At 49.6% G+C, this 27,259-nt stretch overlaps 1 protein-coding gene across 1 annotated transcript in view; it reads right to left on the reverse strand.

Moving 5' to 3' along the window:
* Nucleotides 1–2,450: 2,450 nt before the first annotated feature.
* The window catches only part of LOC143363545 (uncharacterized), a 34,758-nt gene continuing 9,949 nt past the window's right edge, over nucleotides 2,451–27,259 (reverse strand). The window contains exon 2 of the mRNA XM_076804110.1: nucleotides 2,451–2,666. Within this exon, the coding sequence (XP_076660225.1) occupies nucleotides 2,451–2,666 (216 nt within the window). The remainder of the gene's footprint in view (nucleotides 2,667–27,259) is intronic.

Raw genomic sequence — 27,259 nt, forward strand, 5'->3', positions numbered from 1 at the left:
GAAGCACTAGAATCGACTACGCGAGACGACGAAATGATCAAGTGGTCCACGAGGGGATATCTGGTCAACAACGGAGTACTGTATCGACACGCTCCAAATGTGGACATGGAAGAGCCACAGCTGGTTGTACCTTCGCACGAGAGAAAGGAAATTCTTCGAGCATACCACGACGATGCCACTGCGGGTAATTATGGAGAACAGCGTACGCTACACCGAATAATCAGCCGATACTTTTGGCCAGGAATGAGCCGAATAACCTAAAGCCAGCCGGTTTGGTACAGACGCCCGTGATGCATCAAAGATTCGAAGTGCTCGCCATGGTTGCTAGCACGGCTGTGGGCCGCGACGCTTCTGCTTTGTGCACTGCCTGGCATGTTCGTGCACGCATTGTAATGAAAGCTGACCTTGTTTCCAGATACAGGCCAGGAATCCGGTGTTGCATCCCGGATTTCGGAAACAGCTTGTGGGACAACAAGGCCACAAGTTTTGGGTCCATATACGTGGACATGGGGGTGAATATGCCAGTGATGTGCATCACTCTCTAGAGTCTGCATGTGCTGACTATAGCACTGCAGCACAGGCATCGCATCGCTGATGCAATCGTCGACGTGGGATTGCAGTCACAGGCGGCGGTGACAAGAGTTTTGCCTAAGCCGTCGGCGGTTCAAGTTGTGAGAAGTGAAAGTGAGTTAAAAACTATCATCTAGGTGACGAAAGCGGAAGCTGTTCTTCGATAAAGGTATGTAAATTTTTAGGTTTTATATGAAAATGTTGTTCGATTATACATTTAGACCCCCCCCCCCCCATTTTTGACGCAAATTAATAATTGTCGATATATTCCTGAAAAACTCCCGCTACTAGTTCATACATCCCGCGTGTACCTGCTACAGGTAGTATCTTATTTACCCGGCTACCCGAGTATCCAAGATATACCGCCGCACAGTTGCCCGGATCGGAAAATTAAGTCACATTTAGTCTAAAAACGAACCTTCTCGTATCGATATCTAATCAATGAACATCATTTCTCAAATGTCCATGGACCTTGGAAATGAAGAAATTAGTAGTAGAAGAGGCAAGACCTCCACGGGTCAACAATCCGAAAAATTTCGCATAAACCCGATACATACACTCCGAGACAAAATGGAGAATTAGATTTCAATAGCCAATTCGCCACCAACATTCAACATATTTCCGGACGCTACGATGTGGGTTCACTGTTTACCTCGCAGACTGGTTCCTTGTTCACCCCCGGACCACGTGTTTTCTTTCCAACGGTTAAGAAGTAATTTTGCACGTATTTTCTCATTATTTCTTTATCAATGTTTTAATTTGAATAGATCTTGTTTTCTTGAATTCGGAATTTATGGGACTTAGGGATTGGTATTCCCTTAAGATTTCTGCGAAATATGTATATTCTTAACGTTTTCCTTGAGTTTTAGCGCCTTATAGCACTGTCACGTCCGGCGGTTCGCACGGTTCGCCAATAAACGCCTAAACAAGGACCATTAATACTATCACACGGGAAAATAAATAAGATCAAAATATACGTGACAACCCGACGCGGTTAGAGATACGCCGACTGATTTTCCTGCAAGACACGCAGATGAAGACCAGATTACAAATTAGACGCAAAAGAGGAAAATATCAAATTACGCCGAACCATAAGAAAAGACGACGACTTCATCTTGGCAACACACAGCTGACGAAGCAAGAAACATCAAGAAGATCGGGAAGCAGAAACGCTAAATCAGCACTTCAAGAAAACAAAGGACCGCCCACATTATAAAAAGGAAACCAAATCTTCAATTAGCATTCACTCTGTTCAAAACCAGTGCTACTGTGCAGTTCCGTCGACAGGCCCTTATATCATACACGCGTCGCGCCGGCAGTAAAACAGTGTCACCGAAATTCGAAAACCCTTGCGTAAAGTGTGCGCGTGTGCCCCAGCGTCCAGCGGCCACAATCAGCGAGCGCCCCTTCAACGCCCACAAGCAGCGAGCGCCCAAAACCCCACAACCACGACCTGCTAGCGTCTACCAGCTACTCGGTAAATTAAACGTTTTATTAAGCGATTTGTTATAAGTGCTCTAGCTTATGCGCTATAAGGATTCACCCATGTATGAGCTGATTCAGAACTAGCCTCTAAATAAACCAGGCATTTCTCGTTTTTATATAAAAACTCAAGTACAATTTATTTAACCAGCCCTCAATCTCCCGAACCAAAGCCGGTGAACGCAGGTAGGTTCAAAACTGCGCCTTATCCCCGGAAAATTATAAACAGCCCCATCTGGGACGTAACAGCACCAACATTCAACATATTAGTTGAAATTAGGCTTAGGCAGGACTAACACGCAAGTTTTGTTAAGGCCGCTCGGATGGAAGCAGAGCTTCGTGGTCGCCGCCATTGGACCACCTTCGTCGTCTTGCCGGAAGGAAAGGACAACCGAACCTTACTGGGCGTCGTCTTCATGGAAGACGATGAAACGATTTCCAGGGAGAAGTTCCGGTCGGGAATGTACCTTTCGACAAGGGGGAGACAGGGGTCCCTCTGTCATCTTTAAAGGCAGATCTGGTTCGTGAGATGCAGGAACTCCTGCCAACTCGCAGAACCTCCACCAGAATGTTTGAGCCCGATCCCCGAAGACACGAAGGGACTCAGTGCATTCCTACGCGAGGAAACCGAGGTGGATGAGGCAGTGTCGAACATCCATCGGCCAAACATCGACTTATTATTTGAACGATGCATTCGAACATTTGAAACAACTGTAAGAGCGCGCGAGCGCACAATTTGCCACAAGGGGTAGCAGGGCAGCGACGACGTCGATGGAATTCGACGATCGCGACGCAATCTGACAATCAGCGGCCACGGTCCGCGGCGCAGTTCGCCTAGACAATTAAGGGCCAGTTTTCCCAGGTGGCCTTGAACAACCGATAGTACCGCTATAACGGCCACTAGAAGAAGCTAAATAGTAACATTTTCGTCCAGTATGGGGAGCTGGGTGCACTTTCCACATTCAGTGTCGAGTGGCATTTTCCGAGTATCCTCTCTGATTCGATCGCATGATCTCTGACAATAGAGGCGATCTGAGCATGCAAGGTCGACATTGTAAACGACGGCGCTGCCGTAGCTTCGTTCGAACAGCCGTGTCGCGGCACACTCACACACCGCCAAGTCGGCGTGTACGTGTACCGATGAGACTAGCAAGGGTCCGGGAGGCGGCGATTCCTGCCTCTATAATACAAAGGTGGGGCATGTCATTGGTTAAAAGCGGTAGATGAAGGATAAATCTAGATCGCTTGACCACCGGCAGGTCCTACTTTTGCGTTTTCGAGCAACATTTTCCATTATTCGGTCGCATGATGCCTGCCGTAGCTTCGCTCGAACAGCCGTGCCTCGGCACACTCACACACCGCCAGGTCGGCGTGTACGTGTACCTACGAGAATCGCAAGGGTCCGGGATGCCACGATTTATTCCTCTATAATACAAAGGTGGGGCATGTCATTGGTCAAAAGCGGTAGAGGAAGGATAAATCTAGATCGCTTGACCACCGGCAGGTCCTACTTTTGCGTTTTCGAGCAACATTTTCCATTATTCGGTCGCATGATGCGTGCCGTAGCTTCGCTCGAACAGCCGTGCCTCGGCACACTCACACACCGCCAGGTCGGCTCACCAGGAGCTTCTCCTAGCGGCCGTTTGTAGCGTGAAGATCGCTAGGAAGCTTCTCCTAGTTCCTGTTTGGAGCGTGGCGACTCAAGGCCACGTAGGAAAACTGGCCCTTAAACGTGAAGGAGACAACTTGCCAAGACTCCCGCGAGCCGATTCGAATCCGTTGCGACATTTCGGAAACAATCGTTCCCACGACCGACACTCTCAGGACAACGACGCCGCGTACGACAGTGAAAATGCAAACGTTTTGATCAAAGCCGCGATCGATGCCGTACCCAGTTACGACGGAAACAATTTACCGGTACTTCAATTTACGCGAGCATGCAACCGGGCCCGTGACTCGATTCCCCTGAACGCTGAAAGAACGTTGATCAAATTAATCATTAGCAAGCTTCGAGGCGCCGCGTACTCCGCTGTCGAGGATAAAGTTCTAAATTCAGTTTCCGACATTTGCAATCGGCTAAAGAATGTGTTCAGGTCGGATCACACGGTAGACCACTACCGTGGAGAAATGACCAACATAACGATGAAATCGAATGAGCACATCCTCATGTACATATTAGTAGAGTGAAGGATCTCCGCACCGCTATCATCGACTGTGACCGTGACGCAGACGTTGAAAACATTAATAACCTCACGCGTAGAAGCTTCATCCGGGGATTGACACCCGAACTCCGCACAGAAATACGACACATGCGGAATGACTTATTAGACGTGTTCGATGAGGCCATCGCGTTCTTCAAGGAATTCGAACTAGACAAAGCACGGTTCGGAAATAAACAAGTTCGGTTTACAGGACGCGATGTCCAAACAAGTAGCCGGGATGGGTACCTCCCACAGCGGTCACCCTCGCCTTATCGCCCAAGCGGTTACTCGAGCGGGCCGGTGATGAACCCAAACAACGACTCCGCGCCAACCGGCCGCGCGATGAACGGCCCACCGAGCCGCATCGGTATAATTCTTATCGTGACACCGCCGTAAACAATAATAGCTCGCGACCAAATCGAGACGCATATACTGTTAGGATAAGTTATATTAGTAAGCGCCAGAGGGCCCCCCACCTTGTGACAGTCACATCACAGGCCCTCCACGAACACATGTACGCGGTAGTAATAAAGCAGTGATAATCATCCGCTATCTAATTAATCACAGACCCATCCCCGTATCCCGGACACGGACACGACATATACACCGCCACAGCGTCGCGACGATAACGGAGTAGCATCGCGCGCACCTGCGAAATTATGTAATTATTGTAAAACCCCAGGCCACGACATACACGAGTGCCGTAAGACGGAGTACAACAATAGAGTACGCGAACAATCGGGAAACGGGTCAGCCCTCCCGTCCGCATCGAACCCTCGACGGGAGGACAGCCAAGCAGGCCAACCGATTCGCGCGATCACGATCCGATCGGAGCAAAGCCAACCCGAAGAGTCGCGCGAATAACCATTCGTCCGGGCGACGACGTTTTAATTGTCAAGTTAGATATACCAGAATTGAAGGCTAAGGCAGACTTCCTTGTACACACCGGGGCCTGCACAAATATTATTAAGTTATCCTCATTAAAACCCGATATATTAGTCGATAGATCTAAGCGCGTAATTTTAGAAGGAATAGGCGAAGGGACAACTACCTCCCTCGGCGTATTCCTACCAACGGACTAGCCGGCTCACGCAAACCTTGCTATTTCTAATTCAAATTCCAATTCAATTTCCAATTCGAGCGAAAACGCTTATTCAAACCCAATTTCCAATTCTCATTCTAATTCTAAAATCAGCTCTCACAACTTCCGCGTAGAGGAGGTCAATGGCATAATCCTTGAGACGGAGGCCATCATCGAGGCCATTTGAGGCGGAGGAATTTCTTGCCGACCTGATAAAGTTGTGACAGTAAGTATCCAAATATTTTTAAGATTCTTCAAATAAAATATAATACTATTTTAAAAACTTATAAAAAGTTTGTCGCATATTTTAAAATAAATACGAATATTTACTATTTACTATTTAAAATATTATTTTTTCCAGCTCTGGTACTAGCATGCTTGCGGAAGCCCTGCAGATCCCACCCGAGATACGGAAATACGGAGGAGCAGATGGTGAATTTCCGAATATGATCCTACTAAATTACTAAATATCTGTTATTTTTAGTCTGTATTTTAATAGTTTACTTTTTATATGTTACAGAAGGATATAATACGCGGCAGTTATTACATATACATATAGTTATATAAATATATACTGTTTAGGATTAAACGTAGAAATAAGTTAATTTTAAGTCTGTTCGAGACCCCGCGCTACGGCCCTGGGGAGCGCCCCGGGCCACGTCTACCATGTCAACTCGATCCTGCGAATCACATGTGCGCGACGCCTTTTGTTTTCGGCGTTTCTCGGAATCGCGCGCAGCCGATACGCGATCACGTAATCGATGGGAATCACCAGCGATCGCCTCATTACCGTCGCCGTTGAGAAGTGTGCGAATTCGTTCTCGACACGTCTCGATACACACCCGCTCGCGCCCATCGTTGGTCTTTCCGTTTCGGCGCTGCTTCTCGGCATCCGATTTCCATCTCGTCGCGATCGCACCACGCCCTCACGATTGTAGTTTACGCGAGTGTGTTCAAATTAAAGAGTGTATATAACGTTACACACGTGCCTAGTGAATCTTTCTATCTTTCCTTCGCTCTCTTGGCCGTTCTCTCCCGTTCCTTCCTTCACATTTTCACTCCTTGGCAATTCCGAGCTCCCTCCTGTGTTCGTACCCGATCCGATTTCCCATACAGTCCACTCCCCAAAAATTCTCGTCCCGGGTTCCCGAACATATACTTATTATTGTATTAAACAGGGTGGCCCACATAACTCTGAACAGCTCAATATCTCGAAAACTATGCCATCGATTTTAAAGTTCTTAGTCTTAAATTGCATGGAACTGAAGGGCCTTTCTGACTACATAAACGTGAAGTGGCCTCCCTTCCCCTTTAACGGGGGAGGGGAGGTACCTTTATAATTTTAAATGGAACCCCCTATAAAATGTTACATATTTAGATTCTACCGGAAAAAACAAGTCAATTTTGTCTGAAACATTTTTTTGTCAGATACTTCCATGATGAGATCTAACAGTTTGAAGTTTCGAGTTGCAGGTACTTGAAGCGCTCGGAAATAGCGTTATGGAATTATACGCGCTTGAGTCCTTTGCTTATTCATGAAGAAACACAAACAACAATATTTACAATTCTTGAGTTTGACTCACTTATCTATGAAAATGTTTTCAGTTTAGAGCTGTTATTCAAGCAGTAACATTGTGATTATGGCTACTTTTGACACAGAAGTGAATATGTTATTAACGTTAGGTGTTTTTTGAACGTTATGGGATCAAAAAATGTCATGCAACATTTCATAATTTAGAAAAGCGGCTTCGCGAGCACGGTGAATTGTGTAAAAAAACTCGCAATAAACCTAAAGCTGTCACTAATGAAAATAATAGTGCCAGTATTCTTGCTGCAATTACATTAAATCCTCATATTAGTCAACGCACACTTGCACAAACATCACATATTAGTCGTTCATCAATTCAACGAATTTTGAAACGGCAAAAGTATCATCCATATCACATGGTTTTATCACAAGAGCTTTCGATAGCAGATTACGATCACCGCGTAAGATTTTGTGAGTGGCTGCAGGGTGTTGTGGAAAATGACTTTTTGTGCATAATACTTTTTTCCGATGAGGCCACTTTTATGAATTCAGGGCATGTAAATAGACATAATCTGCATTATTGGGCCGTGGAAAACCCAAATTGGATGCGATGTGTTCCCTTTCAACATCGATGGTCTTTAAATGTTTGGTGTGGCCTAATAGGAGATTTTGTGATTGGACCTTATTTTTTTCAAGAAACTGTAACATCTGCAAGTTATTGTGATTTCTTAAAAAATCATTTGCCTGCGCTTTTGGAAGATGTGCCACTGCACGTTAGAAGAGAAATGTGGTTCCAACAAGACGGCGCTCCTCCACATTTTGCAATCATCACCAGGCAATTTTTGAACGAAAAATTTGGGAACAAATGGATAGATCGTGGGGGACCTCGTCAATGGCCTCCTCGATCCCCCGATCTAACACCATTAGATTTTTTCTTATGGGGATATGTAAAGGACAAAGTTATGTTTGAACCACCGACGACAAAAGAGGATATGAAACAAAGAATACATGACGCTTGCGCTTCAGTGACTCCCGAAATGTTAAAAAGTGTTAGAACAACTTTGATGTTTCGAGTAAATAAATGTTTACAAGCCCGTGGAGGACATTTTGAACATTTAATTTAAAGTACATTTTATTTCTTCACGAATAAGCAAAGGACTCAAGCGCGTATAATTCCATCCCAGATAGCACGCGACGTCTTAAAGACGTCTGTTTTACGTCCATTTTACGTCTGAAAGTCTTACGTCTGGAAAAGGCGTCTTTAAGGCGTCTTATTTCAGACGTAAAAACGACGTCTTATTTCAGACGTCTTTAAGACGTCTTTTTGGAGTCGTCATTTTTACGTCTAAAATAAAACGTCTTTTTCGAGACGTTTCATTTCAGAGGTCTTATTAAAAATCTTTAAGACATCGATGTCTTTTTCAAGACTAAATATTTCGGTTCTTCATAACTGTTTTAAACAGAACCGATCAATATAAGAGTTGGAAACTGTTATTCTCAGTACCATTTTGCTCCCTGATACAAATATAATGGGTAATCTTCCATTACCACCCATTGAGGTGTTACCCCCTGGCACGTTGCTGTTTTTTTTTTATGTGGGTAGTTCGCCGGTAGCCCTATCGTCCCACAATTTGACTGGCTTTATACATGTATATATAGCACAACTGCAATATAATGTTACAATTGGCTAGGACAGATTTAATTGTAGTAAGTGTATATATGTACAGTAAGTTACACTTCACCGATTTCGATGATTGTTAAATGTTATGTATAAAGGTCAGTTTTAGAGATATTTGCGAAAAACTTTATTACTGTATATATACTACTGCAAGAAATCCTGGTCAGCGACGCAAAAAACGATCAACTACATAATTATTGATTAATTAATTCTTAACTCTTTCGAATTTCACAATTAATATTAATTCATATTTTACATGATTCTTTAAAGCTAACATTTATGTTGTTTAAATGAAATATACATGAAAATATATAGTAAATTTCAATTTAATTTCTTTTTCAAATTCAGTTACAAAATACATGGTGGCCCACATAACTCTGAACAGCTCAATATCTCGAAAACTATGCCATCGATTTTAAAGTTCTTAGTCTTAAATTGCATGGAACTGAAGGGCCTTTCTGACTACATAAACGTGAAGTGGCCTCCCTTCCCTTTTAATGGGGGAGGGGAGGTACCTTTATAATTTTAAATGGAACCCCCTATAAAATGTTACATATTTAGATTCTACCGGAAAAAACAAGTCAATTTTGTCTGAAACATTTTTTTGTCAGATACTTCCATGATGAGATATAACAGTTTGAAGTTTCGAGTTGTAGGTACTTGAAGCGCTCGGAAATAGCGTTATCCCAGATAGCACAGAGACGTCTTAAAGACGTCTTAAAGACGTCTGTCGATGGACATTCAGACGTCTTAAAGACGTCTTGAATGTCCTACGAACGTCTTCCTCTATCCTATCCTCTATCTTATCCTCTATCCTATCCTCTATCCAATCCTATCCTCTATCCTATCCTATCCTCTATCCTATCCTATCCTATCCTGTATCCTATCCTATCCTATCCTTTTTCCTATCCTATCCTCTATCCTATCCTATCCTCTATCCTATCCTATCCTCTATCCTATACTATCCTCTACCTTATCCTATCCTCTATCCTATCCAATTACCTATCCTATCCTCTATCCTATCCTTTCCTCTATCCTATCCTATCCTCTATCATATCCTATCCTCTATCCTATCCTCTATCCTATCCTCTATCTTATCCTATCCTCTATCCTATCCTCTATCTTATCCTATCCTCTATCCTATCCTATCTTCTATCCTATCCTAACCTCTATCCTATCCTATCCTCTATCCTATCCTATCCTCTATCCTATCCTATCCTCTATCCTATCCTATCCTCTATCCTATCCTATCCTTTATCCTATCCTACCCTCTATCCTATCCTATCCTCTATCCTATCCTATCCTCTATCCTATAATATCCTCTATCCTACCCTATCCTCTATCCGATCCTCTATCCAATCCTATCATCTATCCTATCCTATCCTCTATCCTACTCTATCCTCTATCCTATCCTATCCTCTATCCTATCCTTTCCTCAATCCTATTATATCCTCTATCCTATCCTATCCTCTATCCTATTCTAACCTCTACCCTATCCTATCCTCTATCCTATTTTTTTTTTTTTTTTTTTTTTTTCGAGGAGGTAATCTCGTTACGGATACCCGAACCCCCCCGGGGGGGGGGGGTGGTCCGGGTTATGTGGGACTCCTCGGCTGGTTGGTGCAACGCCGAGTATACCCACTAACTCCTCCCCGTCCGTCCCTAGACTCCTGGGGGCACCCGTGCTCTGCGCGCGCATGTCAATCCGGTGTGCCCCCGCCTTAGCATACCACCCAGGGGGGGACGCGGCCCCCTCCCGTACCTACTCTATCCGTAGGCACCACGCAACGGACGACGTGGCGCCTTCCCCCCTGTTAGGCCGCCCGATGAGCATCCGAGCCCCCGCTCGAGATGCCCGGCGGCCTCCGGGGACGCCGTTGGTGACCGAGTGTAAGGGGATATCCGATCCCCCGCCTCGAGATCATCAAGGGCGTCCCCGCTCGCGTCAGAGGCGTCGCAACGGGGGCACGCCCCCGGGGCGTACCCTGCGCCGCCTCCCCCCCCTTCGGCCGGGATCGTGATTACGCTCCCGATCCCGTTCCGCAGCCTCCTTCCGCAGCATAACCCGCTCGCAGAAGGAAGCGAACCCCCTCCACGCCTCCTCGCCACCGGCTGCCGCAGCGACGACAGCCGGGAGCGAGAGGTCGTGGCCCACCGCGCGCCGCAGGGCACGGCGCTCTCCCCCCCATGCCGGACACTCCTCCAGAGTGTGTTGCGCCGTGTCCCGCGGCTCGCCGCAGTGGTGACACGCCTCCTCGGTCTCCCTCCCGATGCGACACAGGTAGTCGCCGAAGCACCCGTGCCCGCTCATCACCTGCGTCACACGGTAGGAGACCCTATGCCCCATCCATCCCCTGTTCCATTGATCGAACACCGGGAGGATGGCCCGAACGGCCCGCCTCTCGCCCTCCCTCGTCCCGGGAAGGCTATCGCGCCACTCCCGGGCTGCGTGCCGCCGAGCATGTCGCCTGAGCTCATCCACCATGAGCCGCGCCTGATCCGGGGCCACCCCCCGGAGCCGGAGTTCCCTGGAGTGCGTATGCACATCCGCCAACACGCGGGCCTCCAGCTCGAGGGGGATCAGCCCCGACATCACCATCGCCGTCGCGTATGAAATGGTGCGGTACCCCCGCACGATGCCTATGGCCAGCCTGCGCTCGATGCGACGCAGCAGCGACCGTGTGCCGCCACTGCGCCCCCTAGCCAAGACATCGCGCGCCCACACAGGGGCTCCGTACAGGACCAAAACTCGCACCACCACCGCGAACAGACGACGCACCCGTCCACAGGGTCCCCCGAGATTCGGGAGAAGGCGACCGAGCGCAGCGGTCGCCCTCTCCGCCCGGGGCGCCAGCGACTCAAGGTGGCGGTCAAAACGCCACCGGCCGTCAAGCTCGAGTCCCAGGTACCGCATCTGGGACCCGACCTTGACCATCCCCTCCCCCACGCAGATCCAGCACTGGGGAGGCGCCGCCAACCGGGCCGAGCGGAGAAACCACATGGCCCTGGTTTTCTCGACGGACACCTCTAGGCCCAGCGACCGGATCGCGCGCACCGCGCGCCACGCGCCGCGCTCCGCCAGGCAGATGGCCTCCTTCGCATACCTCCCGGTGGCCAATACCAGCGTGTCGTCGGCGTAACACGTCAGGCTGACCCCGGGAGGCATCTCCTCCCGCAGGACGCGATCGTACGCAAGATTCCACAGCAACGGGCCCAACACCGAGCCCTGCGGAACCCCGCGCACGACGCCCCTGCGCACCATCCCGTACCGGCCGGGATACTCTATACCCCTGTCGGAGAGATAGCTCCCAATCACCCTTCTGAGATACAGAGGCACCCGGTGGAAGACCAGGGCCTCCATTATCCGATCCCAGGGGACGGTGTTGAACGCGTTAGCGATATCCAAGGATATCGCCAACGCAACTCCGCCCCCCTCGTACAGGCCTCCGAGAGAGCCCTCACCCGCCGAATAGCGTCGACGGTGGAGAGACCCTCCCGGAAGCCGAATTGAACCCCGCTCAGATCGGGGACCCCTCCCGCCGACAGGTGCCGGACGAGGCGTCCAACGAGTACGCGCTCGAACAACTTCCCCGCCTCGTCCAGCAGACAAATTGGCCGGTACCCTGAGGGCGAGTCCCGGGACTTGCCCCCCTTCGGAAGGAGGACCAACCTGCCCGACTTCCACTCCGTGGGGAACACCCCCTCCCTCAGACAGCCGTTATACAGCTGCCGGAGTTCGGCGGCGAGTCCCCCCTCCAGGGCCAAGACCAACGCGCGGCCCGGCACCCCGTCCGGGCCCGGGGCCTTGCGGCCCACCCGCCGCGCCCTGGCCATCGCCTCACCCAGCTCGCCGGCCGACACCTCCCACTCTGCGGACCAGGAGAGAGGCTCCTGTTCCCAATGGGAGCGGCGCAGTTGTCCCCCCTCTCGCGGGAAGAGGGACGCCACCACTCCCTCGAGCAGGTGGGGGTCCATCGACTCCGTCACCGGAGGCGCCCACGCGCGCAGCTTGTTCATGACAAGCTTGTACGGGCGCCCCCATGGATCGGAGTCCACCGTGCCGACGAGCTCCGACCACGCGTCGGCCTTGGCCCGCGCGATAGCCCTGCGGAGAACCCCGAGCGCGGCTCGGTACTCCCCGCCGAGCCTCGCCGTCGCCTCCTCGTCGTCGCGCCTCCTACGCGCTCGGCCGTACCGACGCCGCGCGGCATTGCAGGCACGCCGGAGCTCCGCAATGCCGGCGGACCACCAGTACGCCGCCCTCCTGGGGGCGAACCGGCTGCGGGGCATGGCGGTGTCGCACACCGCCGTCATTACCTCCCGCAGCCGCCTCGCCCCTTGCGCAGGCGCCAGCTCGGACAGGGCCGGCCCCGTCCATGTCGCCGCGGCTACCGCGGCCCCGAACGCGTCCGCGTCCAGCCGCTTCAAGGCCCATCGCGGCCGTCGGTCCCCCCGGCCCGGCCGGGAATCCCGCGCGTGGAGGGTGGGCCACACGTCCATGACGATGGGCGTATGGTCTGACGCAATCTCTATCTCCTCGGCCACCCTCCATCCCGACACCCGGCGCACGGCCGAGGGAGTCCCCCATGTCAGGTCGACAATCGAGACCCCCTGCGGACGCACGCACGTCGGCGTGGATCCCCGGTTAATCAACCGGAGATCCAGGCCGGCCGCCCAGGTTAACACCTCGCTACCCCTAGTGGTCGTCCTGGGACTCCCCCACGATACCGCGTGGGCATTGAAGTCTCCCAAAACGAGAACCGGGCGGGCGCTGCACCGCGCGATGCAGCTGTTCAGCCCGCCCAGGAACCCCCGAAATTGATCGAGGCCACAGCTCGGCGAGATGTAGATCCCGACAACCGCGATGTCCCCCCATTGCACCGCCACGAATCCCTCGCCCCGCTCCAGAAGGGAGACCGACGGGGACCCGGGGCGGCTTCCCGCCACTATTACTACGGAGCCGATCTCGTCCCCCACCCAGAAGGGGTGTTCGGGGATTGCGTACGGCTCCGCCGTAACTGCCAGCCCAGCCCCCCACTCGCGCACGGCTTGGACAAACAGGTCCTGTGCCGCGCGCGAGTGGTTGAGGTTCGCCTGCAGAACCGGAGTAGGATTAAAAGTACCTACTCTAACATGGGCTCTGCAGAGTCCCCTCCCTGGGAGGTCCGGGCCCCCGGCGCCGTCTGCGGCCGCTGCGCGGATGCAGCCCCAGACGCGCCCTTCTCTTTCGTCGCCGCGCGGCCCCTCTTGGGAGCCGGGGCACACGCTTTGGCCCCGAATCTATGGCCCGATGGTCTCCCCAGGTCCGCGCAGAGCGGACACCTGGGGGCGGCCTTACAGGCCGAAGCCCGGTGCTCCGCCGCCCCGCAGCGGTAGCACATCGCGCCTCTGTCGACCGCGCTCTTGCATGTCGCCCGCGTGTGCCCCGTCTCCAAACAACGGAAGCATTGGAGGGGCCGCTCCCTCAGCGCCTCGACGCGGGCCGAGGACCAGCCGACCAGCAGCCGGCCTCCCGCCAACACTTTCTTGACGGCCGCGAGGGGGCCCTGGGCCCAACAGGAGCCCAGCGCCTGCTCCGAGGCGGGTCTGCGGATCTCGCCGACCCGGAACTCCGCCGCGGAACACCCCCCCGCCGCCGCCAGCGCCGCCGCTACGTCCCCGGGCGACACCGAGTCGTCCAGGCCCGCCACGCGCACCTCGCCGCGCTTGACCGCCTGGGAGACCTTAACCCCGGTCCCCCCAAGCGCCTCGGCGATCCTCCCGGAGAGGGCCCGTGCCTTCTCCTGGCACCCCGTGCCCCTGACCTCCAGGAGGATCCCGCCGGTTTTCGACCGCCTGGGAAGCACCCCCGACTCGATCCCGATAGCCTTGAGGTCCACCCTCTCTTTTGCCCTGGCCATCACCTCCGAATAAGTGAGCTTGCAGCTCTCGGGGATGGTGATGGCCACTGCTCCCGTTCTGGGGGTGCGTCCCAGGCCACCGTCCCTCCCGGCGGCGGGCTTCGCCGCGCTCGCGCCGCCCTGCACTCGTGCGCCGCCCGCCGCCCTCGGCTCCCTCGCAGCCTGCAGCCGTGAAGCGGCGGCAGCTGCCTCGGCCGCGGCTGCTCTCGCCGCAGCCTCCTCCGCGGCCATCTTCTTCTTGGCCCTCTTCGCCGCCTTGCTCGTCACCTCCATCCACGAGGCCGGGACGACCGGTGGCGGAATGACAACGGGGGGCACCACCCTCACGTTGGACACGACCACCGGTCCAGTCCCCTTGGTGACAGACGTCGCCGGCAGAGAAGCCACCGGCGTCGCCTCGCGCGCCGATTTACCCTCCGCCCGGAGGGCCGGGGCCAACCCGGCCAGAATCGTCCGGAACCGCTCCTCCATCCGGGCCTCTAGCTCCCGGTTCCTGGCCGTTATCAGCGCGCCGACCCGGAGAAGCAGGGCTTCGGAGTCCAAAACTCCCACTCCCTCCCCCGACGACCCCATCGCCTCCGTCCCCCGCGTACGGACCCCCGCTGTCGAGGAGGCGGGGGGCGCTTCCCCTATTGGCGCATGTCCCGCCCGGCGACCGCTGTCGGTGTTCGCCCGCCGCCCGGCCTCCATTGACCGGAGCCTCGACCGGAGGTCACCCGCCTCCTTCGCGAGGGCCGCGTTCTGCTCGCGGAGACGGGCCACCTCCTGGCTCCCCTGCCACGCCATCCCGGTAAAGCACCGCTGCATCAAGGTGGTGCAGTGGGCCCTGGCGACTGCAGAACAATCCCGCAAGTCTTTAGCCAGGTCCCCCTTGAGGCCCTTTGAGACGGTGGAGACTCTCTCCACCCTCAACATCGCCTCCTCCACCTCCCCTACTAGCTGCGCTGTCGGCATCCTCCCACCCAGCTCGATGAGGTCACCGACCCTCCTCTTCTGACTCCTCTCGGCGCGGCCGCCGAGGGCCAGATCCATGATGGGCGTCCCCGACGAGCCCTCCCCGGGGTCCGTCCGCGACACCGACCCGCCGCGGGTGTGCTGCCCCCCCTCTAACCGGGCACGCTTGGGGTCAGAGACCCCAGATGTCGCGCCCCGCTTCTCCGCGCCCCCGCGCGTCACGATCGAGCCGACGGAGCTCGAGATGGAGATGATTGTTTCATCCTCATCCGAGTCCTCGTCCGCGATGACCACGACCGCGTCCTCCCCGGCAGTAATCGTTGCCATCCCCTCCCCGTCAGTGACCGCTGCCGTCTCTTCCCCCGCCGCAGCTGCTGCCGTATCGGCAGCCTCCCCCACAACATCAAGGTTTTTATTATACGATTCCATATCTGGTCCCACGAGATTGGCAGGAAAAAACACGTCCGCCCGGGCAGAGCCTCCTTGCCCGGGTAAGGCTAATTTCAACTGGAGTTCGCCAGGTATCCAGAGATGGTGCGCTAGTGGCTGATGTACCCCACCAGCCGCGCCCTGTAGCCAGGGCGTACCCTCTCACCGCGCACCTAAGCTTAGGGCATTAGGGATTTTTATAGAGGTTATCATCCTCGCGGCCCGGCCGATTAAGGCAAGACCACCGTTCCGGTAAAACATGACCACCGGTTTACGGCAAGGGCCCTGCGGCGACCTCCCCGGTCGTTATCGCAGGACCCATTCCGCGGTTTTTTATCCCTCCGTGTGAGCCTTGCCGGCAAGGGAGGCCCTGCCAGGATCCGAAGATCCCGCAGGCATCGCCTCATACATCATTGGGACTACTTTCCGCGGAATACCCCTCGCTCCGTTAGCCACACACAACTATGTGTGTTCCCAGGGACCACCACGAGGAGGTGGAGCGTAGAGGATTTTAGGGATATGACCGCCACCACTGTGGCATACCTAGTAGTGGATCCGAGTCACCACTACTAAGCCCATATCCCCTCGGTCCCCATCCTCTATCCTATCCTATCCTCTATCCTATCCTATCATCTATCCTCAATCCTATCCTTTCCTGTATCCTATCCAATCCTCTATCCTATCCTATCCTCTATCCTATCCTGTCCTCTATGCTATCCTATCCTGTATGCTATCCTATCCTCAATCCCCTATCGTATCCAATCCTCTATCCTATCCTATCCTCTATCCTATCCTCTATACTATCCTCTATCCTATCCTATCCTCTATCCTATCCTATCCTCTATCCTATCCTATCCTGTATCCTATCCAATCCTCTATCCTATTCTATCATCTGTCATCAATCCTATCCTTTCCTGTATCCTATCCAATCCTCTATCCTATCCTATCCTCTATCCTATCCTATCCTATTCTCTATCCTATCCTATCCTATCCTCTATCCTATCCTATCCTCTATCCTATCCTATCTTCTATCCTATCCTATCCTCTATCCTATCCTATCCTATCGTCTATCCTATCCTCTATCCTATCCTATCCTCTATCCTATCCTATCATCTATCATCAATCCTATCCAATCATCTATCCTATCCTATCCTCTATCCTCTATCCTCTATCCTCTATCCTCTATCCTATCCTATCCTATCCTCTATCCTATCCTATCCTCTATCCTATCCTATCCTCTATCCTATCCTATCTTCTATCCTATCCTATCCTCTATCCTATCCTATTCTCTATCCTATCCTATCTTCTATCCTATCCTATCCTCTATCCTATCAAATCCCCTATCCTATCCTCTATCCTATCCTATCCTTTATCCTATCCAATCCTCTATCCTATCCTATCATCTATCATCAATCCTATCCTTTCCTGTATCCTATCCAATCCTCTATCCTATCCTATCCTCTATCCTATCCTATCCTATACTCTATCCTATCCTATCCTCTATCCTATCCAATCCTCTATCCTATCCTATCATCTATCCTCAATCCTATCCTTTCCTGTATCCTATTTTTTTTTTTTTTTTTTTTTTCGAGGAGGTAATCTCGTTACGGATACCCGAACCCCCCCGGGGGGGGGGGGGGGTGGTCCGGGTTATGTGGGACTCCTCGGCTGGTTGGTGCAACGCCGAGTATACCCACTAACTCCTCCCCGTCCGTCCCTAGACTCCTGGGGGCACCCGTGCTCTGCGCGCGCATGTCAATCCGGTGTGCCCCCGCCTTAGCATACCACCCAGGGGGGGGACGCGGCCCCCTCCCGTACCTACTCTATCCGAAGGCACCGCGCAACGGACGACGTGGCGCCTTCCCCCCCTGTTAGGCCGCCCGATGAGCATCCGAGCCCCCGCCCGAGATGCCCGGCGGCCTCCGGGGACGCCGTTGGTGACCGAGTGTAAGGGGATATCCGATCCCCCGCCTCGAGATCATCAAGGGCGTCCCCGCTCGCGTCAGAGGCGTCGCAACGGGGGTACGCCCCCGGGGCGTACCCTGCGGCGCCTCCCCCCCTTCGGCCGGGATCGTGATTACGCTCCCGATCCCGTTCCGCAGCCTCCTTCCGCAGCATAACCCGCTCGCAGAAGGAAGCGAACCCCCTCCACGCCTCCTCGCCACCGGCTGCCGCAGCGACGACAGCCGGGAGCGAGAGGTCGTGGCCCACCGCGCGCCGCAGGGCACGGCGCTCTCCCCCCCATGCCGGACACTCCTCCAGAGTGTGTTGCGCCGTGTCCCGCGGCTCGCCGCAGTGGTGACACGCCTCCTCTGTCTCCCTCCCGATGCGACACAGGTAGTCGCCGAAGCACCCGTGCCCGCTCATCACCTGCGTCACACGGTAGGAGACCCTATGCCCCATCCATCCCCTGTTCCATTGATCGAACACCGGGAGGATGGCCCGAACGGCCCGCCTCTCGCCCTCCCTCGTCCCGGGAAGGCTATCGCGCCACTCCCGGGCTGCGTGCCGCCGAGCATGTCGCCTGAGCTCATCCACCATGAGCCGCGCCTGATCCGGGGCCACCCCCCGGAGCCGGAGTTCCCTGGAGTGCGTATGCACATCCGCCAACACGCGGGCCTCCAGCTCGAGGGGGATCAGCCCCGACATCACCATCGCCGTCGCGTATGAAATGGTGCGGTACCCCCGCACGATGCCTATGGCCAGCCTGCGCTCGATGCGACGCAGCAGCGACCGTGTGCCGCCACTGCGCCCCCTAGCCAAGACATCGCGCGCCCACACAGGGGCTCCGTACAGGACCAAAACTCGCACCACCACCGCGAACAGACGACGCACCCGTCCACAGGGTCCCCCGAGATTCGGGAGAAGGCGACCGAGCGCAGCGGTCGCCCTCTCCGCCCGGGGCGCCAGCGACTCAAGGTGGCGGTCAAAACGCCACCGGCCGTCAAGCTCGAGTCCCAGGTACCGCATCTGGGACCCGACCTTGACCATCCCCTCCCCCACGCAGATCCAGCACTGGGGAGGCGCCGCCAACCGGGCCGAGCGGAGAAACCACATGGCCCTGGTTTTCTCGACGGAATCCTTTCCTGTATCCTATCCAATCCTCTATCCTATCCTATACTATCCTATCCTCTATCCTATCCTATCCTCTATCCTATCCTATCCTCTATCCTATCCTATCCTCTATCCTATCCTATCCTCTATCCTATCCTATCCTGTATCCTATCCAATCCTCTATCCTATTCTATCATCTATCATCAATCCTATCCTTTCCTGTATCCTATCCAATCGTCTATCCTATCCTATCCTCTATCCTATCCTATCCTATTCTATATCCTATCCTATCCTATCCTCTATCCTATCCTATCCTCTATCCTATCCTATCCTCTATCCTATCCTATCTTCTATCCTATCCTATCCTCTATCCTATCCTATCCTCTATCCTATCCTATTGTCTATCCTATCCTCTATCCTATCCTATCCTCTATCCTATCCTATCCTCTATCCTATCCTATCATCTATCATCAATCCTATCCTTTCCTGTATCCTATCCAATCATCTATCCTATCCTATCCTCTATCCTCTATCCTATCCTATCCTATCCTCTATCCTATCCTCTATCCTATCCAATCCTCTATCCTATCCTATCCTCTATCCTATCCTATCCTCTATCCTATCCTATCCTCTATCCTATCCTATCCTCTATCCTATCCTATAGTCTATCCTATCCTCTATCCTATCCTATCCTCTATCCTATCCTATCTTCTATTCTATCCTATCATCTATCCTCAATCCTATCCTTTCCTGTATCCTATCCAATCCTCTATCCTATCCTATCCTCTATCCTATCCTATCCTATCCTCTATCCTATTCAATCCTCTATCCTATCCTATCCTCTATCCTATCCTATCCTCTATCCTATCCTATCGTCTATCCTATCCAATCCTCTATCCTATCCTATCATCTATCATCAATCCTATCCTTTCCTGTATCCTATCCAATCCTCTATCCTATCCTATCCTCTATCCTATCCTATACTATCCTATCCTCTATCCTATCCTATCCTCTATCCTATCCTATCCTCTATCCTATCCTATCCTCTATCCTATCCTATCCTCTATCCTATCCTATCCTATCCTCTATCCTATCCTATAGTCTATCCTATCCTCTATCCTATCCTATCCTCTATCCTATCCTATCCTCTATCCTATCCTATCATCTATCCTCAATCCTATCCTTTCCTGTATCCTATCCTATCCTCTATCCTATGCTATCCTATCCTCTATCCTATCCTATCCTCTATCCTATCCTATCCTCTATCCTATCTTATCCTCTATCCTATCCTATCGTCTATCCTATCCTCTATCCTATATTATCCTCTATCCTATCCTATCGTCTATCCTATCCTCTATCCTATCAAATCCCCTATCGTGTCCTCTATCCTATCCTATACTCTATCCTATCCTATCCTCTATCCTATACTATCGTCTATCCTATCCTCTACCCTATCCTATCCTCTATCCTATCCTATCCTCTATAATATCATATCCTCTATCCTATCCTATCTTCTATCCTATCCTATCCTCTATCCTATCAAATCCCCTATCCTATCCTCTGTCCTTTCCTATCCTCTATCCTATCCTATCCTCTATCATATCCTATCCTCTATCCTATCCTATCCTCTATCCTATCCTATCCTCTATCGTATCCTATCCTCTATCCTATCCTATCGTCTATCCTATCCTCTATCCTATCCTATCCTCTGTCTTATCCTATCCTCTATCCAATCCTATCTTCTATCCTATCCTATCCTCTATCCTATCAAATCCCCTATAATATCCCCTATCGTATCCTATCGTCTATCCTATCCTATCCTCTATCCTATCCTATCGTCTATCCTATCCTCTATCCTATCCTATCCTCTATCCTATCCTATCGTCTATAATATCCTCTATCCTATACCATCGTCTATCCTATCCTCTACCCTATCCTATCCTATTCTCTATCCTATCCTATCCTCTATCCTATCCTATCCTGTATCCTATCCTATCCTATCCTCTATCCTATACTATCCTCTATCCTATCCTATCGTCTATCCTATCCTCTATCCTATCCTATCCTCTATCCTATCCTATCCTCTATCCTATCCTATCATCTATCCTCAATCCTATCCTTTCCTGTATCCTATCCAATCCTCTATCCTATCCTGTCTTCTATCCTATCCTATCCTCTATCCTATCAAATCCCCTATCCTATCCTGTATCCTATCCAATCCTCTATCCTATCCTATAATCTATCATCAATCCTATCCTTTCCTGTATCCTATCCAATCCTATATCCTATCCTATCCTCTATCCTCTCCTATCCTATCCTCTATCCTATCCTATCCTCTATCCTATCCTGTCTTCTATCCTATCCTATCCTCTATCCTATTAAATCCCCTATCCTATCCTCTATCCTATCCTATCCTGTATCCTATCCAATCCTCTATCCTATCCTATAATCTATCATCAATCCTATCCTTTCCTGTATCCTATCCAATCCTATATCCTATCCTATCCTCTATCCTCTCCTATTCTATCCTCTATCCTATCCTATCCTCTATCCTATCCTGTCTTCTATCCTATCCTATCCTCTATCCTATTAAATCCCCTATCCTATCCTCTATCCTATCCTATCCTGTATCCTATCCAATCCTCTATCCTATCCTCTCATCTATCATCAATCCTATCCTTTCCTGTATCCTATCCAATCCTCTATCCTATCCTATCCTCTATCCTATGCTATCCTATCCTCTATCCTATCCTATCCTCTATCCTATCCTATCCTCTATCCTATCTTATCCTCTATCCTATCCTATCGTCTATCCTATCCTCTATCCTATATTATCCTCTATCCTATCCTATCGTCTATCCTATCCTCTATCCTATCAAATCCCCTATCGTGTCCTCTATCCTATCCTATACTCTATCCTATCCTATCCTCTATCCTATACTATCGTCTATCCTATCCTCTACCCTATCCTATCCTCTATCCTATCCTATCCTCTATAATATCATATCCTCTATCCTATCCTATCTTCTATCCTATCCTATCCTCTATCCTATCAAATCCCCTATCCTATCCTCTGTCCTTTCCTATCCTCTATCCTATCCTATCCTCTATCATATCCTATCCTCTATCCTATCCTATCCTCTATCCTATCCTATCCTCTATCCTATCCTATCCTCTATCCTATCCTATCGTCTATCCTATCCTCTATCCTATCCTATCCTCTGTCTTATCCTATCCTCTATCCAATCCTATCTTCTATCCTATCCTATCCTCTATCCTATCAAATCCCCTATAATATCCCCTATCGTATCCTATCGTCTATCCTATCCTATCCTCTATCCTATCCTATCGTCTATCCTATCCTCTATCCTATCCTATCCTCTATCCTATCCTATCGTCTATAATATCCTCTATCCTATACCATCGTCTATCCTATCCTCTACCCTATCCTATCCTATTCTCTATCCTATCCTATCCTCTATCCTATCCTATCCTCTATCCTATCCTATCCTATCCTCTATCCTATACTATCCTCTATCCTATCATATCGTCTATCCTATCCTCTATCCTATCCTATCCTCTATCCTATCCTATCCTCTATCCTATCCTATCATCTATCCTCAATCCTATCCTTTCCTGTATCCTATCCCATCCTCTATCCTATCCTGTCTTCTATCCTATCCTATCCTCTATCCTATCAAATCCCCTATCCTATCCTCTATCCTATCCTATCCTGTATCCTATCCAATCCTCTATCCTATCCTATAATCTATCATCAATCCTATCCTTTCCTGTATCCTATCCAATCCTATATCCTATCCTATCCTCTATCCTCTCCTATCCTATCCTCTATCCTATCCTATCCTCTATCCTATCCTGTCTTCTATCCTATCCTATCCTCTATCCTATTAAATCCCCTATCCTATCCTCTATCCTATCCTATCCTGTATCCTATCCAATCCTCTATCCTATCCTATAATCTATCATCAATCCTATCCTTTCCTGTATCCTATCCAATCCTATATCCTATCCTATCCTCTATCCTCTCCTATCCTATCCTCTATCCTATCCTATCCTCTATCCTATCCTGTCTTCTATCCTATCCTGTCCTCTATCCTATTAAATCCCCTATCCTATCCTCTATCCTATCCTATCCTGTATCCTATCCAATCCTCTATCCTATCCTCTCATCTATCATCAATCCTATCCTTTCCTGTATCCTATCCAATCCTCTATCCTATCCTATCCTCTATCCTATCCTATCCTATCCTCTATCCTATCCTATCCTATCCTCTATCCTATCCCATCCTCTATCCTATCCTATCCTATCCTCTATCCTATACTATCCTCTATCCTATCCTATCGTCTATCCTATCCTCTATCCTATCCTATCCTCTATCCTATCCTATCATCTATCCTCAATCCTATCCTTTCCTGTATCCTATCCAATCCTCTATCCTATAATGTCTTCTATCCTATCCTATCCTCTATCCTATCCTATCCTCTATTCTATCCTATCCTCTATCCTATCCTATCCTCTATCCTATCCTATCATCTATCCTATCCTATCCTCTATCCTATCCTATCCTCTATCCTATCCTATCCTCTATCCTATCCTATCCTCTATCCTATCCTGTCTTCTATCCTATCCTATCCTCTATCCTATCCTATCGTCTATCCTATCCTATCCTCTATCCTATCCTATCGTCTATCATATCCTCTATCCTATCCTATCCTCTATCCTATCCTATCGTCTATCCTATCCTCTATCCTATCCAATCCTCTATCCTATCCTATCATCTATCATCAATCCTATCCTTTCCTGTATCCTATCCTATCCTCTATCCTATCCTATCGTCTATCCTATCCTCTATCCTATCCTATCCTCTATCCTATCCTCTCCTCTATCCTATCCTATCCTCTATCCTATCCTATCCTCTATCCTATCCTGTCTTCTATCCTATCCTATCCTCTATCCTATCAAATCCCCTATCCTATCCTCTATCCTATCCTATCCTGTATCCTATCCAATCCTCTATCCTATCCTATCCTCTATCCTATCCTATCCTATCCTATCCTCTATCCTATCCTATCCTATCCTCTATCCTATCCAATCCTCTATCCTATCCTATCCTATCCTCTATCCTATCCTATCCTCTATCCTATCCTATCCTCTATCCTATCCTATCCTCTATCCTATCCTATCCTCTATCCTATCCTATCCTCTATCCTATCCTATCCTCTATCCTATCCTATCCTCTATCCTATCCTATCCTCTATCCTATCCTATCCTATCCTCTATCCTATCCTATCCTCTATCCTATCCTATCCTCTATCCTATCCTATCCTCTATCCTATCCTATCCTCTATCCTATCCTATCCTCTATCCTATCCTATCCTCTATCCTATCCTATCCTCTATCCTATCCTATCCTATCGTCTATCCTATCCTCTATCCTATCCTATCCTCTATCCTATCCTATCCTCTATCCTATCCTATCCTCTATCTTATACTATCGTCTATCCTATCCTCTACCCTATCCTATCCTCTATCCTATCCTATCCTATCCTCTATCATATCCTATCCTCTATCCTATCCTATCCTCTATCCTATCCTATCCTCTATCCCATCCTGTCTTCTATCCTATCCTATCCTCTATCCTATCAAATCCCCTATCCTATCCTCTGTCCTATCCTATCCTGTATCCTATCCAATCCTCTACCCCATCCTATAATCTATCATCAATCATATCCTTTCCTGTATCCTATCCAATCCTATATCCTATCCTATCCTCTATCCTCTCCTATCCTATCCTCCATCCTATCCTATCCTCTATCCTATCCAATCCTCTACCCTATCCTATCCTCTATCCTATCCTATCCTATCCTCTATCATATCCTATCCTCTATCCTATCCTATCCTCTATCCTATCCTATCCTCTATCCCATCCTGTCTTCTATCCTATCCTATCCTCTATCCTATCAAATCCCCTATCCTATCCTCTGTCCTATCCTATCCTGTATCCTATCCAATCCTCTACCCCATCCTATAATCTATCATCAATCATATCCTTTCCTGTATCCTATCCAATCCTCTATCCTATCCTGTCCTCTATCCTATCCTATCCTCTATCCTATCCTATCCTCTATCCTATCCTATCGTCTATCCTATCCTCTATCCTATCCTATCCTCTATCCTATACTATCGTCTATCCTATCCTCTAACCTATCCTATCCTCTATCCTATCCTATCCTATCCTCTATCCTATCCTATCCTCTATCCTATCCTATCGTCTATCCTATCCTCTATAATATCCTATCCTCTATCATATCCTATCCTCTATCCTATCCTATCCTTTCCTGTATCCTATCCAATCCTCTATCCTATCCTATCCTCTATCCTATCCTATCCTATCCTCTATCCTATCCTATCCTATCCTCCATCCTATCCTATCCTATCCTCTATCCTATACTATCCTCTATCCTATCCTATCGTCTATCCTATCCTCTATCCTATCCTATCCTCTATCCTATCCTATCCTCTATAATATCCTATCCTCTATCCTATCCTATCTTCTATCCTATCCTATCCTCTATCCTGTCAAATCCCCTATCCTATGCTCTGTCCTTTCCTATCCTCTATCCTATCCTATCCTCTATCATATCCTATCCTCTATCCTATCCTATCCTGTATCCTATCCTATCCTCTATCCTATCCTGTCTTCTATCCTATCCTATCCTCTATCCTATCAAATCCCCTATCCTATCCTCTATCCTATCCTTTCCTGTATCCTATCCAATCTTCTATCCTATCCTGTCCTCTATCCTATCCTATCCTCTATCCTATCAAATCCCCTATCCTATCCTCTATCCTATCCTATCCTGTATCCTATCGAATCCTCTATCCTATCCTATCATCTATCATCAATCCTATCCTTTCTTGCATCCTATCCAATCCTCTATCCTATCCTATCCTCTATCCTATCCTATCCTATCCTCTATCCTATCCTATCCTTTCCTGCATCCTATCCAATCCTCTATCCTATCCTATCCTATCCTCTATCCTATCCTATCCTATCCTCTATCCTATCCTATCCTATCCTCTATCCTATCATATCCTCTATCCTATCCTATCGTCTATCCCATCCTATCCTCTATCCTATCCTATCATCTATCCTCAATCCTATCCTTTCCTCTATCCTATCCTATCCTCTATCCTATCCTATCCTCTATCCTATCCTATCCTCTATCCTATCCTGTCTTCTATCCTATCCTATCCTCTATCCTATCAAGTCACCTATCCTATCCTCTATCCTATTCTATCCTGTATCCTATCCAATCCTCTATCCTATCCTATCATCTATCATCAATCCTATCCTATCCTGTATCCTATCCAATCCTCTATCCTATCCTATCCTCTATCCTATCCTCTGTCCTATCCTATCCTCTATCCTATCCTATCTTCTATCCTATCCTATCCTCTATCCTATCAAATCCCCTATAATATCCTGTATCCAATCCTATCCTCTATCCTATCCTATCCTCTATCCTATCCTATCCTCTATCCTGTCCTATCCTCTATCCTATCCTATCCTCTATCCTATCCTATCGTCTATCCTATCCTCTATCCTATCGTCTATCCTATCCTCTATCCTATCCTCCATCCTATCCTCTATCCTATCCTATCTTCTATCCTATCCTATCCTCCATCCTATCCTATCCTCTATCCTATCCTATCATCTATCATCAATCCTATCCTTTCCTGTATCCTATCCAATCCTATATCCTATCCTATCCTCTATCCTCTCCTATCCTATCCTCTATCCTATCCTATCCTCTATCCTATCCTATCGTCTATCCTATCCTCTATCCTATCCTCTATTCTATCCTCTATCCTATCCTATCTTCTATCCTATCCTATCCTCTATCCTATCCTATCGTCTATCCTATCCTATTCTCTATCCTATCCTATCCTCTATCCTATCAAATCCCCTATCCTATCCTCTGTCCTTTCCTATCCTCTATCCTATCCTATCCTCCATCATATCCTATCCTCTATCCTATCCTATCCTCTATCCTATCCTATCCTCTATCCTATCCTATCCTCTATCCTATCCTATCGTCTATCCTATCCCCTATCCTATCCTCTATCCTATCCTATTGTCTATCCTATCCTCTATCCTATCCTATCCTCTATCCTATCCTATCCTCTATCCTATCCTATCCTCTATCCTATCCTATCCTCTATCCTATCCTATCCTCTATCCTATCCTATCCTCTATCCTATCCTATCCACTATCCTATCCTATCCTCTATCCTATCCCATCCTCTATCCTATCCTATCCTCTATCCTATTAAATCCCCTATCCTATCCTCTATCCTA

The sequence above is a fragment of the Halictus rubicundus genome, unplaced genomic scaffold, assembly GCF_050948215.1.
Source record: "Halictus rubicundus isolate RS-2024b unplaced genomic scaffold, iyHalRubi1_principal scaffold0056, whole genome shotgun sequence".
In the NCBI taxonomy this organism is placed as follows: Eukaryota; Metazoa; Arthropoda; class Insecta; order Hymenoptera; family Halictidae; genus Halictus; species Halictus rubicundus.